This window comes from Strix uralensis, chromosome 7, assembly GCF_047716275.1.
Source record: "Strix uralensis isolate ZFMK-TIS-50842 chromosome 7, bStrUra1, whole genome shotgun sequence".
Taxonomy (NCBI): Eukaryota; Metazoa; Chordata; class Aves; order Strigiformes; family Strigidae; genus Strix; species Strix uralensis.
In genome coordinates this window covers 4,472,145-4,490,000 of record NC_133978.1, presented here as the reverse complement: position 1 = coordinate 4,490,000, position 17,856 = coordinate 4,472,145, and the positions used below count along the sequence as shown (strand labels likewise).

Sequence of the window (17,856 nt, the reverse complement as noted above, 5' to 3'; positions counted from 1 at the left end):
AAGGGGTTTTTTTGAACAGCTAAGATGGAAATGAGACACCTCAAAAATAAATGTGGCTGGGTGTCATCGGTGGCCAGGATTTGGGGGAGTAAGAGTTGCTTCCCCAGCATAGAGTCCCCATCCCGAACAGTTCCCATGGCAATGGGGGAACACCATATTTTTTAGCTATCTCTGAGATGGGACAGCCCCAAAATGTAAACTTGGAGGCTAATTTTTGAACCGAAGGAGGGACCCCATCAAAGCCAGTGGAGGGATGCTATTTTCTCTGGGGTTGTGGGTGGGTGCATCAGCTGCTGCGGCTGTGCCCGGCAGCTCAGGAATGGGATGGCAGCAGGAAGGAAAAATGAGAAAGGCACGCCTGGGTCATGTGCGCCTTGGCATCTAGATCAGAGGGAGGATTCACTGCTGGGAAGGCTAATTTTAGATATTTTAATTTTAGTTGCTTCCAGATGCCTCTTAGGTTGGCTTTCTTCAGGCTTTAATGAACCCCCCATTAAAAAATACTTTTTCTGTAGGCATAAATAGACAGCGATTGCTCTTCATGAACACGGGAGGCTGCTGAATCCTGCCGCTGCCCTCCTGCAGTGAAAACACTACAGGGATTTCTAGGATGAACCTTTTGGTGAGGCTTAAGGTGATGCCAGAGACTTGGAGGGATGACTGCGGGGCTACGCAGCGGGTGCTGCGGGTCACTGCAGCGGCACACGGCGGTCTGGCCATCTCCAGTGAGGATGCCGGACCCTGAAAGGAGATGAGAGGAGAATACACCACAGTGAGCTAATGCCAACGTGTTTGGGTAATTCGGAGTTTACGGACAAGGTGCCGTGATGGGACAAAGACCATCATCCTGCCCAGCCCAGGGGCATTTCCCCATCATATCTTATTGGTCTGTGAGCAGCTGTTGCGGTGCTCAGCTTACAGAAAATGGGCAGCACTGTTCCTGTATCGGCAGGTAGACTCTGCTCCCCTATCTCAGGGCTGTGCTCTGCAATCTGCATTAGTCTGAAAGCACCAACCTTTTCTCTAAATAAAAGGAGGTAAGATGCACTTGAACCCAGTATCCTCCTGAATTTCCTCATCCATCCACACCTGATGTACCTGCAACATTTTGCACGTGTCACAACCCTGGACATCTATAGGAATAAAATAGGGTAAATCCTAAATTTAAATAACACAAAGAAAGTGATGAGCCTGTAGACTACAAGACCATTTGGGGTTTTTCTGTTCTTAGCTGGCTTATTTAATCTAAGCACACTGGGGCTTGCTCAGGTCTGAGCCAAAGTGTTGGGTTTGCCTATGGCTCATCGCACACTTGCTTTCTCTTAAATCAGTATTTTGTTTGCAGGAGGACGGCGTCCATGCCTTTGTCGGCAGTGTCAGGATGGTTAATGGGGGTTTGAGGCTTTAGCTTTCTACTTCAGTCTTTCCCACGGCAATAATATTAATTGGAAATGCTGGTGTGCTTTTCCCCATAAATTTTTCTCAGGAACAGCTTTCCAATATTCAGCCAGCTGTAATTATAAGCACCAGGAGAAAGCTTTATTAAGTATATTATTTTATTTAAGTTTTTCAAGAGTGGAAGATGCTTCTAGCAGCGTTCCGGGAGCTATTCAACCTAAAAAGACAGGGTTTCATTTTAGTGCCAATATCCTCACCCCTTTCGCCCCCTGCACTCTTGAGAAGCCGTTCCCTGCTGGCTTGTATAATTGCACGGGGTATTGATCTCAGGGCTTGCGTTTAATTCCCACTTCTATGCTTTCTAATGGGTGCCCACATGCTCAGCACAGATTTGCTAACAAATTATTGGCCTTTCTGCTGCCCTTGGCCTTTGCTCACAGCCTGCCTTCCCCCACCTCTGTCAAATACTGCCTGGGAATGCTTAAACTCTGCCTAAAATATGACTTCAGGTGAACACTTCCAGCTCCTCTTTAAATAGAAACAAATACCTAAATATATATGAGTGGCTGGAGGAGTAGGGAATGGGAGAGAGCAGCTGGGGCAGGTCTGGTGGCCCAGGGTCTGCTGGACGTGCCTGTCCCTGCCCTCCACTGGAGCTGCCAACATTGAGCCCTGGTAGGGAGCCCCATGGGGGAGGGCAGTATGGGCTCACCCTAAACATATCTCTGCTCACCCAGCCAAAAAAAAAGCATTGGGTTGGGTAGTTTATGGCGTGAAGAGGTGGCTCTGCCCCAAAGCACTGCTGGGGCTGCATCCTCTGCCCTCCCTGGGACCTTCCCCATTCTGGGGACTTCCTTCCTCCCCCTTTCCTGCCTTTCTAATCTCTGTTTTCCAGCTCCTCCGGGCTGCATTAACCCCAGTTTTGCCCTTTTGAGGCTTTTAATCCCATTGTGTGGGGACACTGCAAACTGTAATGGGGAGAGGCTGGTGTCCCTGGAGAGGAACACCCCAGCTGTGGTCCACGAGGTGGCTCTTCAGCCATGATGTGTGCAGGAGCATCCTCCAGTGTGGATGATCCTGGGATCATTGCAGAGGGGTGCACTGCACAAAATCCTTATTTTAAAGCCTTTTTCCTGCTGCTATCAGTCTTCAATGGGAGATACAATGAGCAGGGGCTGAGCAAAGGTTTGATCCAATCTGAGCAGTGGAGCTCAGAGTAGCTGCTGCAGTAGGTCTCCTTGATCTTGCAAGAAAAAGCAAATAATTATTGGAGTGCTAAACACGCTACACTGGAAAGACTGTAGGTCAATCCTTCCAGAAGGACACAGTTGAGGTGACAGCTTCAACCATGTTTTCCCAACCAACAGAGAAGGAAGGGAAAATCCATCCCTGTGGGAAAACCCAGCCAGAAATGAGGACTGAGGTGGAGGATTGGTCAGGGATGAGCTGTGTGGCTCCAAAATGACGTTGCTTGGGGAAAAGCTGAGAACAACCCTTCAGCATCTGAGTGGATGCGAAGGCAGGGCTTGGGGAAGGCAGTACTGGAAGGAGGAGGGCACCGGTGTGTTGTGATGGTGTGGGTGATGGCTGAAGCACATCTGTATCACCCCATCACCTGGTCATGCTCCCCTCTGTATTTTTAGAAGGTCTTGGTGGCAAACAGGGGTGGTAAAGAATAGCCTCTCTCAGCCTCTCAGTCTCTCAGCCTGCGTGTTCCTGATGCTTTTGGCAACCTCCAGCCTTGTCAGAGTTTTCTCCCCATTAATCTCCAGCGAGTCGCTTTTCCTGAGCATCATCCCCTCCTCACTTCCCAGGAGAAGGTGCATCCGGGTTGCTCCATGCAGTGAGAACCCAGGCTCCTCGACTTCAAAAAATAATAATAATACAGGATCCCAGCTGCTTTTAAGCCAAGGCAGTTTGTTTCAGTCCCAGCCATTACAGTATTGCTGCACATGGGGACTGCTTGCGCATTAATATTTTTTAAAGCTCCATTTCTAACAAGAAATTCTGGGGCCACTTCCAGTATTAAAAACGATAGGCTTGTCTCCCTTCTGGACTATTCCTTCCCAGGAATTAAAAAGGAGCCGCCGGCAGTATTGTAACAACTCCCAGGCTGAAGGGAAAAGTCTTTTCTAAGAAAAATAATCCAAGTAAATCACCTTTCAAGAAACAACTGAGCACCTATTGCTTGTTTAGCCCAGATGCTCCAAGGTCTACACCGGTGGCCCAGCCCACCACGTATGCAGGTACATCTTTCACTCTGCAATATATATATACTTTTTTTTTTTTTATCACCCACTTTTTATACCATTCATTGAAACTACCATGGGGGGGGATGCTGGCTTGGCCCAGCACCCCAGATCCCTGCATCTCCCCCACAGTGCATCCCCAGGGTGGAGCCTTTGAGGCCTTCCTTGCTGCACCCTGTCACCCTGCACCCCCTCCCTGGTGCACACTCTCCCTTGGTGCACCCCATCTTTCCGCACCCCCTCCCTGGTGCACCCTCTCCCCTGGTGCACCCCATCTCCCCGGTACACTTCATCTCCCTGCACCCCTCCCCGGTGCACCCCCTCCCTGGTGCACCCCATCTGGCCGGTGCGCCCCATTTCCCCGCACCCCCTACCCGGTGCACCCCGTGCCCTTGTACACCCCATCTCCCCGGTGCACCCCATCTCCCCGGTGCACCCCATCTCCCCGCACCCCTCCCTGGTACACCCCATCTCCCCGTTACACCCCATCTCCCCGGTGCACCCCCTGCCCTGGTACACCCCATCTCCCCGGTACACCCTCTGCCCCGGTACACCCCACCTCCCCGGTACACCCCATCTCCCCGCACCCCTCCCCTAGCGGACGCTCTCTTGGCCCCGCCCCGTACTGGCCCCGCCCCCGATGTGACCCCGCCCCTCCCCTCCGGCCCCGCCCCGCGCGCCCCTGCTGAGGAGTTTCCCTACCCTCTAGCCCGCGCGTGGCCCCGCCCACCGCCGGGGAGGGAACGCAGCGACCAATCGCCTCTCCGGGCCGGGCATGCTCGCGGCGCTGATTGGCGGCCCCGGCCTGGCTTGACGAGCCCCGGGCCGGCGAAGGGGACGCTCCGATTGGCCGCCGCCGCAGGCCGGCCCCGCCCCGCCGCTCCCCCCCCCCCCCCCCCTCCCGCCCGGGCGGCAGCAGCAACCGCCGCCGTCGCAGCGTGAGGCGGCTCCAGCGGCGCGATGGCGGCCACGGCGGGCAGATCGCTGCCGCTCCTCCTCTGCCGCCGCCCCGCCGCGCTGACGGCGGCCGGTTGCTTCCCGGCGCTGGGGCGGCGCCGCCAACAGCAGCAGCAGCAGCGACACCGGACGGTGAGTGAGGCGGCAGCCGTGCCCTTCAGGCGGCGGCCGGCTGAGGCGGGCGCGGTGCCGGCAAGCGGCGGGCGGCGGAGGGGGGGGCCCGGCTTCCCTCCTTGCCCCGTTCCCCGGGAGGTGGCGGCCCCCGGCCGGGCGGCCGCGCCTTAGCGCCGTCGCCGGGCGAAACTTGAGCGCGGCGGGCGGCGGCAGCCGAGCCCCCGGCCGCGCTCCGGCAGCGGGCAGCTCCCCGCTCCTCCTGCCGCCGCTCTGCCCCGGGAACAAGCGATCCCGCCTCGGGCCGTGCCGGCTTTTTCCCCGCCTCTTTCCGGAGGGCGCGGGAGCGGCCCGGCGCAGCCCGCGGTTACCGGGGATGGGCTCCCGGGGCGGGGGTCGGGTCCCGGCGGGTCGCGGCCGCCAGGTGGCGCGCGGGGCCGCCGGGAGCCGGGGGGGGCGGGGGGCGGCAGCTCCGCCGGGGGTGGTGGCGGCGGCGGCGGGGGGAGCAGCATCAGCCCGGGGCACGGGCGGGAGACGGCCCTCGCAGTGCCCTGCCGATCTTCGACTTCGCTTTTTTAATTTTTAATTTGTTTTCCTTTTTTTTTTGTTGTTTTTTTTTGCCGCCCCCCCTCAAGGTCAGGCAGGGGAGAGGCACTCGGGGGGCTCCCCGAATCCGCTCCGGGGCGGTGTCATCCAGGTTGGTGCGGCTGGGGTGGGGTGGGGGGGACAACAAAATGCCAGTTTTTGGTTGCTTCCCCTGCAGAAGCAGCGTGCTTAATGGCTCTGACAGAAAAGAGAAGACTCGCAGCACATGCGTTGCTTACTATGTGTCTTAGGGTGGAAAAAAACTGTAAAGGCAGCAGGTTGCGTCTTGAAGCTCGAGAGATTTGCTAAAAATACCGGGAGGTTTTTCTCTTTTTAAACTAAGGGAACAGTATGTAACCGTGGGATATTCTTCTAGCTTTTGCCACAATCTGTTTTATTGGTGCCTATAAAAAAAGCTGCCGTTGGAGGTGTGCACCTGTCGCTCACTTGTTGTTTTGCTGAAGCAACTAATCGCGAAACTACCTAAAGCCACTGAAATCGTGTATTAATCGGGTGATGGAGCAGGGCTCTGAGCTCCCCTGGAAAAGCAGCTGTAACGCTGGGTCCCCAGGGTACTGTTTAATGAGCAGCTAAGAATTTGTGCCTTATATTTTCAGGGTGCTGGTAGTTCCTCTGCTGGTGTCGGTATGTTTTCATAGCGATGGGATGCCAGAGGTTCTGTTGGTATCGAGTGTCTCAGTTGCATCAGTCCCATATTTGCAGTGCGACTGTTCACATGTGTGAAGTGTGACTTCTGCAGTATTGACTTCAGACTTTGTAAATACCAACTTGCCAAGTGAGGCCGCCGGTACCCTGGACTCTGTCCAGGTGTGGAACAGCCTTTTCAGTTTTCATAATTATTATTTGAGTTGTTTCTTTTGGCAGTCTGGCCCAGAAAATAGTAAATTACTCATCTAAATTTAAGTTGACCTTTGCGATTAATTGAACAGAGACTCAGATTCATGCTTGATTCCACTAATCGGGCTAAGCGTAGCAGTAAACGTGCAAGAAGATTAAAACCAACCATTAAAAAAATGTCCTGAATCTCTTCAGTTTGTCTGGGATACTTTGCTGTCTCTGTGGCCCAAGCTGAGTGGACACTGCTGTCATGGGGGCACGCTCGGGAACGTGCTAAAATCATACTGTCAAAGCTGTCTCCTTCAGGTGCTTGGGGAAGGAGAAGGGTTTTGCTTGTGTCCTGTGGACTGATGATTAGAAAGCTCTTCTGGCTTTAGTACTGGTTGGGTTATGCTGTTTGATTTCCGGCAGCTTGACTGTTGGCTATTTGTGGTGTTGCAGTGATTAGTTTTTGGGGGTTTTCTTCTTTTCAATAGGGAGTGTGTACACAAGTTGGTTTAGGAGGTGTTGAATGGTGAAGTGTCCCTGTGAACCTAGTGATGGGGTGGAAGCTTGCTGTGAGCAGCTTTGGACCCGGGATCTAACTGTTCCTTTTGACAGCATCTGTAATGTGCCTATTGATCTCCTCACAGAAAAGATGAGCTATCCTTTCCATCGTGCTGCACTTGAGAAACTATGTGGACCACTGGGAGAGAGTAGAGACCCGAGAGCTGCCAAATCCTAGAATATATGTTCTCCAAGGAGAAATTACAGGATCTGGAGCTCTTCATAATAAAGAGAAAATCAGAAAAAGATAGCTGCAAAGAGGAATCAGAAAAACAGAAAATCTGTGTAGGGTAGGAGAAGAAGGAATGGGCTTACAGAGTGAGAAGAGGGATTTGGTTAGGTGCTGGGAATCTTTTTACGGACAGTAAGAGGAGTGAAATGCTGAATTATTTCCTGGGAAGGCTGTTGAATCTTCATTATCGGAGGTGGTTAGGGTCACATCAACTGGTTATTGCTGATAAACAATTCATCCTGCTCTTTGATAGAACTGCAGCTTTTTGATGCTATAGGTTATATTAGGAAATAGATAGAAAGAGTTTGTGTAGTATAGGTGTAATTAATAGAATGATTATATTAGGTATGTCTGTGCAGTATTGTTTAATAAATACTATAAATTCTACTTGGTTACTTCTCAGACTGGCTGATTTCTAGCAGAGGTGATAAATTAAATTGGCTTTCTTGAAATAGGGGGGAAATTCTAAATGGTCTTATGGATGAGTTCTTTCAAAAGGGATATAAGTTGTGCTGGAAGACCCTGGACCAATTGACCTGACTGCTGTGAGAGGACAGTACTTTAAAACAAGCAAACAAACAAAAACCCTCCAGATGGGTAAAGTGTAAAGAATGAGGCTGTGATAACATCAAACAGTAGAGAGGGCAAGGAGGTCCGAACTCTTGAGTAAATACCTGGTTTATGAAGGGTCAGGTGGGAATACAGTAATATTGGGAGACACAGGGCTTAAGTGAAGCATTCACAGCTTGCTTGAGAGTTTTGAAACCTGAGAGAGTTGGGAAAGGTCAGCAGGCTCTAGCATGTAGATGTGGGGTTTTGGATGAGACAACGAGCCTTCATGTTCTGTCCTACCTGAACAGTATCACAGGGTGTGAGAGATCCTGGGACGAGGGTGCAGAAAATTTGAATGGGAAATTCACTTATTGATCTTGGAATAGGAAGAAGCAGGCAGGAGGAAGTGTTTACTGATATTTGTGAATTTTCCCTCTGAAAGTGATGATGTTGTGCCTCGCAGGATGACTGTGCAGGGTAAGGAGAGAGCCAGTTGGCATAACCATGTAGGAAGTGGGGCTGGAACATCCATAGCGTTGGAAGAATATGACAGAGCTGAATAAATGGATTTAGAACAGAAGTATCAGAGGTTGTATCTCTTTTCACTCTCCCAGTCTCAGTTACACGTACATGAGAGCGGAAGAAGCTTTGTAGAGGAGAGGGGAGAGAGTTAGCAAGCACATTTGTGGTGGAGAAACTGCTGAAGTAGACTGGGGGTTTGTAATGTCGGGGAATGAGTGGATGGTTACAGCTTTGGAGACGAGTACAGCTGAACAGCTCATAGAGCGGAACATCAATAGTATTAGTGTTTGTTTTAAACGGATGCTGTACGCGCTTCCTCGTTGGGAGGGAACTGCGGGGATCTGATGCGCTGCTGGGAGGTTGCGTGTGAAGACGGGAGGTGAGACACAGTTTGGCTGATCAGACCAAGATGCTTCTGCTGGTGGGAAGACCAGAAATGGCAAAAGTCGGTATCAGCAAGAAAGATGAAGTGGAATAAGTGTGTTATGCGGGGTGTTTTTTTCTGTATGCCAGCTACATGCAAGAAGTGGCAAAGGATGGAGAAGCAGTAAGAGTGGTGGGAAGAAGCTGGGCTGCTGGTGGTCAGCAGGGACCGTGCAAGGTGTGCTGTGGGGGTGCGAGTGCACAGCCCCACGTGCTGGTGTTGTAAGCAACGGGAGCGGGATGGGGATGGAGCCCTTGGCATGGGATATTAGGTGGCACTTCTCAGTCTAGCGGTGTTTGTGAGGTTATCAACTGGTGGGAAGCATAGCAGCCATAAATCACAATACTACCTATTAATTAAGGCCTTTGTCCTGCAGTAATTTCTAATGCTTAATACAAAAAATGCTGCTATTTTCCTGTTAGACAGCATGCCCTCGGAGGAGTGTGGAGAAAGAATTGAAGTGGATGTTCCTTCGAGGAAACTTCCTTATGAAGCAAGGGAAGCCTCTTCTTTCACTCCTGCTTGTTCCAGGTGCTGTGGGTGTTGAGGGTAAGCTGCCAAAGGCGAGTGCTCTGCGCCGCTGAGATGCGGTGGGGCTGGGAAGCAATCCTCTGTGAAAACGGTTCACAAACAAGTAAGCTATAAATGTTTTTCAAATATGAGGTGGTAGACCAAGGACTTAAATAAAATGCTCCGCTTCTGCATGTTGAATGTCTAATCTTTGTGGCTTACTTCCTATAAAGATTAGAGTCTCTTATTATTGTGTTTCTTAGCGCATGTAGCCAGTGGTTGAGTTCTGTTGGATCAGAAACTAATCAGCTGGTTCAGATCTGGAAAAAATACCTGCTGAAAATCAAGGGCTCGGCTATATGTGGTGTTCCTATGGTAGTTAATCCTGGCAATTCTGGGTAGATCAGGAATAATGACCCCTGGCAACTTCTTCTAAGCCTAAAAAGGAAAAACTCAACCTAATTGAACTGCAGCCAAATTTCAAGTAGGTATTGGGCAACCTGCAGGTTTTTATCTCTGCTCTAGATGAGGACCAGGATTACTTGTGTCAATCAGTCCTCTAAGCAGGGTAGGATTTTGGTGCGGGTAGCCCTGTATTAAGGATGCAGTAGAGAGCGTATCCTGCCAAGACAAGAGGACTCTGTGCCAAGGAAAGGTGTTCTGGGATGTGAGAAGCTTTGGGAGGAAGGTACAATGGACACCCTGCTGAAGCTGTCCTTTACTTGGCATAGATACAATGTGTATTTAGTGGTGTTTCTTGATTTTTTTTCCCACTCAGTGGCTGAAACTGTTGCAGCATCCACTTCTAGAGAAGCTGTTGCTCAGTAGTGTGGTGGTGATTTCCCTGGTGGGAAACCACCTCAAGCCCTTGGTGTCACAAGCAACAGTTTATTGCCCTACTGTTGCCCATCCCTTGAAACAAATTTATTTAACAGGTGAATCCTGGGGCTCACAAAACTCAGGTAGCAGCAGTGACTGGCTGCAAGGATGGTGAGACCTGGAAGAATATTTTGGTGTCGTGTCTGTGTTTTTGCTGAGGATGGCAACTGGCGGACTGCTTTAATTAACTGAACTTCTGTTTGCCTGACCTTGCACACTGCTGATTGTAATTTTCAAATCAATGATTAAAAAGCTGAACGACTGGTGGCTGTCCAGTGGTTTGAAGGGACATAAAACAATTATTCTTGCTGGATCTTTGGTTGCACTTGTTGCCTACCCTGACTTCCAATGTTGCCCATGCCTGGACATCCACAGGAGCAGCGTGTGCTGCATACGATGAAGAGATGCATCTCGTGTCGCTTTGGAAGTCAACGTGGGATGTGGCTTGAACTGCAATATAAGCAAATAAAAACTCAGCAGAATATTTATAATGTTGAGGGAGCCCTAGGAAGGGATGGTTTGACTGTAAAGATGGGTCTCTCCACCAAACCTCCTTTTTCTCCTGCTTCTTCCTTCATCTCCTTCCCACACATGTGCGCTTGCTGTCCTACTGACTCCTCGCTCTCCTCACCCTGGCAGAGGGTGGTGAAAACATAACGATTTCTTGTAGCTCTCATTGCTGCTTGCCCACTCTAGTGCCGACTAAATTGATTAAAATGCAAGGCAAAGCCTCACACTGGATTTCCTGCCACAAGGGAGGCTACAGCCCAACGCTAGTTTGAAAGGTTCAGGAGGAAAGAGAACTTTTTCAGTGTTTTAACTTGAAATGAGAGGAGGGACTCTGCCCTTAGCTAATTATAGAGCAATGGAATACCAGTACTAAGTTGAAAATTTTGTGCCTTTTAGCTTTTTCGTTAGATTGTGTTGGGATTTTTTTTGCATGAACAAAAACTTAGAGGGGGAACGACCACCAAGTATTCTTTGGTGTATGAAAGTGGCTCAAACATTCTCTTGATCGTATTCATTCTTACAGAGCAAAACAGATATTGAAGGGAGGCTGAATTAAAAAAAAAAAAAAAAAGACATTTTATAGCTTTTGATGTGTCCATTCATTCCATGAATAGGAAGAAAGCTTTACTTGGCTGTGTCCAGAGAACACTGTTCTAGGGCCTTCTTTATGTGAAAGAGGAGTGCTATACAGAAAGAAGTAGAAGTTGAGGTTTTTTGACCATTATTTGAGGATGCTACCTTTTTTTTTTTTTTTTTAATAACTCAGTCTATGAGAATAATCAAGACTTTGTAAGTAGGATCTGTGATAGGAAAGGAAGTTACAGTCATGGTAAGGTTGATCCAGTCAATATAAAAATTTCAGGACAGCTCTTTTTCCATGCAGGGACTGTTTCTCAGCTGTACTTAGACAGGATGGGTATAGCTCTCCTTACCAGAGTCAAGCCTGAAAAAGAGAAGAAAAAAGAATATTTTTTTTGGTGGTGGTGTTCATTTTCTAAAGCTGTTTTTAGACTAATCTTTAAGATTAAACTTTCTCTGAGATTAGGTCCCACCCAGTCTTGAGGGTAAAACGTAACTTTTATGACTTCATTTCTGATTTGTGCTAGGAGTCCTTCGTTTGCCGTTCTATAAAATAGCGTTGAGGTGACACAAATCTGTAATTTAAATTATTCTCCTATTTGTAGGTCCATGGAAATCTAGAAATGGTTTTAGATTTTGGGTGGGTTTACTTTTGTTGTGTTTTTGTTGTTGTTGGTTTTGGGGTTTTTTAATTCCTTATTTATTTATTGCAGTGTCAGCTGGTGGTCACTCTTCCTGAGATCCCAACTGCTGCTTTCTGCTCCCATGGCCTCTGGTAGCCCTGTGGGGGATGAAGGGCTGTCCTTGACAAATTTTGCTAGATTAAACTGTGTGCTCTCTGCTCGCCATGGAGGAATACTTCTAATCTCTGAAGTGCTCTCTGGGTGAGAGACCACCTGTCATATTGCTGATGCGGTTTTCATCATATTTCAGTACTTGTTTTTTGAGGGTGAACTAGAGCGATCTGGCTTTAAGGACTGTTTTTGTCCTTGAGTATTTAATGATGAAAAGAAAGTGACTTGTCCCTTTTCTATTAAAGTTTTGGCAAAGGGTTTTCTTCCTGTTATTAAGGTCTCAATTGGTCATCAAAATGAGATGTCATTTTAATGAAGATGAAAATATGCAGTACTTGAATGTGATGTGGAATTACTTTCCAGTCGGGCAAGCCTATGGGGTATTGCTTATGTCTCATGTAAAATACGAAGCATGTCCGCTATCTTTTTCTGCATTCTTGGCAGCTCTTAAGGAATTAGGAAATGTAGAACAAATTGCATAAGCAGGAGAGGGGAAAAAACACGGCAAACAAGCTCGTTTCAGCGATTCACTTTTGTTGGCTTCCCCAGGAGGAAAGGACTGCCGTGCAATGACGAGACTCAAATCTCTGAAACTGCTTACTGCAATAATTAACACTCGAATTTCACTTAGATATAGAACTTAGGAAGGATCTACCAGAGGGTGACCGCCATGAAAAAAACCCTCTGGGTGATTATCAATCTTGCATTCTGTCCTGTAGCCTGCTGGGAACAAATAATTCACTCTGAGGTCGTAGCCTAAGAACTTTTATAGGGTTTAAGAAAAGCTTTGTGGAATGTATTGCTGTTTTGAGAGGGTTTTGGAATAATGTTGTGGTAACCATTTCAGTTACTTTTTGTCATGCAGGTCCCAAGATGTGTACGTAGCTTGTTGCTCCTTCTGTTATTCAAAGTTTACGTAGACTCCAAGTGGTGCGAGGTTGTAGAAATGGGGCAAGGGTGAATGGCTGCCAGTTAAAAGTGGTAAGCCTTGACTTTGCGATGCGCCTCGGAGCAGCACCTATTCCTCCGTATGTGTGCAGGAGCTGGGGACACCCGAGCACTCTGTCAGACTGCTCGGAGCTTCTCACTGCGGAGAATCTGAGTATGGAGTTAGGTGAGGACACCTTTGCTACTGGATTTCTCTTAGTTGATACATGGGTTGGAAGGAGGAATGCAGAATAACTAGGTTTCTTGGATCAGTGTCCATGCAATTTCAGGTGGGGAAGCTCAGTGAGTGGTTCATGAATGAAGTGACCGTGGGGTCAGCAGCTGGCAAGCAGCATCCTTTCCTTCCAGGTTGTGAGAGGAGTTTCCAGCTCATCCTCCAATTTTCTAGGTCAGTTGCTGGAAAAGAATCTGAAGTTACTCCATGTTTTTCCTGTTCTGCATCGCCATATGACCTTGAAAAGCGCCAAGCTAGGCAAAGCTTTCCTTGTTTTGTTTTGTTACAAAGAATGTCATGTTTCCTTAAGCTGCATAGTGAGTTTACTGGGATGAGCTCATCTCTCTTACTGTACTTTGGAGCAGCTAAGGAAACGCATGTTCCCTGAAAGTAGTAATGGAGGTGGCTTGTTTCTATGTTTGAGACTTGTTTGTTTTGGAAATAGCTGGAAGAGCAACTTTAAGAATGGTTCCGTTAGAACCCAACATATGGTCCTTGTAAATTCATGGCTTTGTCAAGGTATAGCTTCCAATGAGCAGGAGGTGCTCCCTTGACATTCGGGCTTGCTCGCTGTCAGCTGAAACGTGAATGGCGGTATCTGCTGAACTGTGACTCTGTATTCCTTGTCAGCTGCTGTTCTCCTCTACGTGGTTTCCTTCCTCTGTGCGCCTACCTGTCCCTTGACTTACATACTCTAGACCCCCCTTGTTAAGGCATGGTGATAATGGTCTTAAGCCCTCGTTTTCTTCTGCCAGAAATGACTTCTAATGATGCTGCATTCGTTTTTGATTTGCAGCTGAAATCTGTAGGGTGAATAGCAAATGGATGTTCATCAGCCAGAATGCAGGTTGTGGAATTTAATCAGAATAGTGGACTCTAAGGTGTGTCTTGAAATGAAAGAAATTGGTTGTGGCAGATTATTGTAAAAGAAAGAGTTATTTTCTCCACTTAAACCATTTTTTTTTTTTAAATACATCCTCATAATTTACCCATGTCATATGTCTTAGATGTTTAGACTTAAGTGATGGGGGGTTTTCTGCCTGGCAGTAACTCCAAAAGTGACACTTTTAAATACCACTGTGACCAATTAAGATTTTAAGAGAAAATGGGCTGTCAAAGATAGCACTAGAGTGATGCAGGAATTTTTCAAGTTACATGTTAGAAAGCCATAGCTGGGGTCTGGATGATGGTTTTTGTATAGAACTTTTCCTGTATGATTACTATATTGTCATTATGTATGTAATGCTTACCGATGAGAACACATTGATAGACCATGTCCCATTCATGTTCTTCTGGTTCTAGACAAAACTCAGACACAGTCAATATGCAATGCAGCAGCAACCTTTTTAAAGTCATTTAAATTAATTGGAAACCTGTCTGAAATATTGCAGAGATTCTTGTGTGGAGGATAGATGGGAGGGAAGGCTGTCAGAGAAAGTAATTCCTCCCTGAAATAACAGTGAACTGAAAAAGTGTAGAGATTTCTCAGGGGAAAAAAATGTGGTTCCTTTTTTGGAATGAAAATGCTCTAATTTATCATGTGACTTGGGAAATCCTCTTGGCTTCCTGCAGAGGGGAAAGGAGGAGTTGAATGTTTCATCGGATGATGGAGCATGGCATGTTTGTGATGCATAACAGCATCTGCTGCATAAAGAGCTCCCAAGGGAGCCTGCTGCTTGCTGCAAGGCTATTCCCATTATTAAAGGACTTGTTTCTAAGGTAGTGATAACAGGAATTTCATTGTCTAAATATTTAGTAGATTTGATAATTAGACTAGTACAGCGCTGCATGGTTTCCTCCGAGTTTGGGGATGTTGAATTTAAGAGGAGAGTAGGATTCTTCACTCGGACTTGGCTGTAAGGGATTCAAGAGAACCAAATCTAGTCTCTATCTTAAGAAAGGGAGTTGTGTTACAAGCAAAGTATATTGCTAGTAATGAAACAAGCTCCAAATGCTCCCCTCTGAGTTAAAGGAATATGTTTAAGACTTTTCCCTTCCTGTTCCAAGTTCCGGATAAGCCACTTGTGCTTTATGAACTGCCTGAAAACTTACGACAGAGTGCTATTTGGCTTTCGTTCAGGCTACGGTCAGTGCCATGCATCATGCAGAAGGACTGAGGAAGCAGAGGGCATGTTGCTTGAGACTATTTCCAGCAAGTGAAGGCAGTAGGAGTAAGTGTTACACGAATATCCAGACTCCATTTTGGCTGCAGCATCACATGAGCTTGAACGTACTGGCTTACTTGCAGCCTGCCCGCTGCAAAATATCAGGTTGGTTAGTTGGAGGTAACTTTGCTGCTTTGAGGCAGCAATTTTTTCCTGAAAAGCTTTCGTTAATAGAGCTTTTTTTCATCATTTAAAAGGGTTGTTGCTAGAACTTCTTGGGCTCTTCAGAAGTGGTTACAATGCTATATCGTCCACAGAATTTACTGACCAGACAGATGAGGTGAGGCTCTGAAAGGAGAGAGCTTTTGAACCCTTTCCAGTTAAGAGTCTCACTGCAGACCTGTTTAATGGTTTTGTTTCATTTGTTGGCGTTTTGACACCTGGAAAAGCGGTGTTGAAGGGAGAAACGGTTGCACGTGTTGAAACATCCATTCCTAGTTGCTTGGGGGGGTGATGTGAGTCCGATTTATTTGTATAAATAACAAGAAGCTGATGGTCCAAAGCAGAGCTTTGATTTGAAGCCAAAAAGCCACCGATTTCTCTATACAAAGTTGTATAGAGTGATGGTGTCCAAGATGAATTTTATCTTAAGAATAATTTTGTCCAAACATAAAGAACATGACTCAGATTTGCACACGTACTCATTAAAAATAAATCACAATTTTGAATCAGCTAGTCACTCTTGTGCGTAGGAGTGACCATTTCCATATTTCCCTTTGGCATTTAATGCTCAAGAGAGTAATTTTAAACAAACAGTTGCACAAAGTACTCCTCTTCATTATTTAGCTAGATTGAGTAGGGCAGGATATGAGACTATGCAGATACGGTCTTTTGAGTTGGCAAGGATGTTGTAAGTCAGGATTTTGAGAAAAGCATTAATACCACACAGGCGCTTGTGAAATGAATTGTTTTGTAAATAGCATTTTGAACAGATGTTGTTTTTCATCTTTCTCCAAAGGTGGGATGTTTGTCAACTGTTCCTGCGCGCCATTCAGTTTTTCTCTACCTAGCAGCTCCTTTTCTTGTGCTGAATGTCTGCTTGTAATTACAGCATCGTGCTTTTTTCCTTTTGCAGTCAATGATACACACGTTATCTGTTGCAGTACATCCTTCTCTCTCCAGTCCCAAGCACGCCGCTAACCCACAGCTCCAGTTTGAGTGGAGTACCCAGGGCTTTGCATCTAGGGCGAGTTTGGTGGAGCTGCTGCTTTCACGACCTACTTCTTGGGCAAGCGTAGAAGTAAAAAGTGCTGTTGGTGGCTCAGATGAGAGATTTGGGCTTTTTTTGGCTTGGGCTGAAAAATAATCAGACGCCAGTTTGATACAGTCTTACTCCTCAAGGTTAGGAACTGGGTGTTCCTTGAATTATTCAAGTATCAGTGGAGAGGAGGGGAATAGACAAGAACACCTAACCATAGAGTGGTGTTGCTTTTAGGATTTAAAACAAGCACTCTTTTCTCCTGAGGAATTGTTAGTTCTTGTGGTCAGTCAGACATAATAAATGTCTTAGTTTGTCCTTGGAAGAGAGGTAGGTGTGTAATTGACTGATTCTAAATACTTTTATCCACGTTTTTACTTCCATTTAGGAGAGTTGGCAACACTCATAAACCTGAATTGCTATGATTAGCCTGATATTTTATATAATAGACTGCACTGTAGAGGGCTGTTTGTTCTTGGAATTAGAATGTCAAAGTACCGTGGTACTCTTCAAGGCAGTATTTACGTAATTTGTGTGGATTTCTATGTTAGATGGAATCAACATTGGCATGTGACAATCAACCCATAGGTTATCTTCATGTTCACTGTGTATCCACACTAGAGAGTTTGATGGCAGTACAGAGCTCTCTTTGCCTCCTTCGGGATGTGATCTTTCTAGCCACGTGTTAGAGCTGATGATGCTCCAAGCAGCATTCTGACTCATCAACACTTACAAGCTTTCTTACAGTCTCGGGAATGTGGAAATACATGGCTTGTAGGCGCATGAAGAAAGCTGAATTGCTATTGTAGTGCTGCAAGACGCCCTAGAGTATGTGGAGACTCTACTATATGGGTGTTTGAGTAAGCTGACTGTGGAAACCTGCGTTTTGCTAGGGATGCCTATCAGCACTCAAGTCTATCATTACTGAATTGCCTTGGCTTAAAACTAAAGTAAGCTCTTACCCGCTTTCCACCCCCCAAAAAAAACACCCTCTGTTGGTTTTCTGGTAATTTTTTTAATGCTCTCTAGCTCTGTTAATCTGCCTCCTTCAAGCTTTTCTAAAGAGAAAAAAAGCAAAAGAAACCCCCAAAACTTTCAACCTTTTCTTGTCATACTTTCCAAGTTTAGGGCGCTTTCAATTTTTATAATACTAACTAGTATCCCATGAATCTTGTTTTTAGGTTAGGCTGATTTATTTCTCAAAAGTATTTCCCTTTTTCTCCATTTGGAAGCATGCAGCAGTTTAAAATGCTTCTAAATGAGTTATTTTGTCCACGATTTGCCTTGGAAAAAACATTCTCTGAAATATTTCATTTGAAGTTATACTTAATTATATACATAATATGTATGAAACTTGTTTAATCTAAAGCGATTAGAATTCACATTTTATGACTTGTGTTTATAGCTGCAGCTCTCCAGCTCTGGCTTCATCTCTGTGCTGGGGTGAAGCTTGCACCTTAATATTAATTGTCAGTCATGGTAATCACTGAGTTATGTGAGGCTTTTCCCATCCTCATTAGCGGTCTCTGCAAGCTTTCCAGCCTGAAGTTTGTACGAATGAACAGGTTAACCTCTAGCTTGTCTGTTGTCTGAAGAAATACAAGTGAAAATAGAGGAAAAGACGT

General features: G+C 46.7%; 1 protein-coding gene across 3 annotated transcripts in view; it reads left to right on the top strand.

Moving 5' to 3' along the window:
• The first annotated feature begins 4,562 nt into the window (after positions 1 to 4,562).
• The window catches only part of MCU (mitochondrial calcium uniporter), a 94,105-nt gene continuing 80,811 nt past the window's right edge, over positions 4,563 to 17,856 (top strand). For all 3 annotated transcript variants that reach the window (XM_074874188.1, XM_074874190.1, XM_074874191.1), the window contains exon 1: positions 4,563 to 4,736. In XM_074874188.1, the coding sequence (XP_074730289.1) occupies positions 4,608 to 4,736 (129 nt within the window). In that variant the 5' untranslated portion in view covers positions 4,563 to 4,607. The remainder of the gene's footprint in view (positions 4,737 to 17,856) is intronic.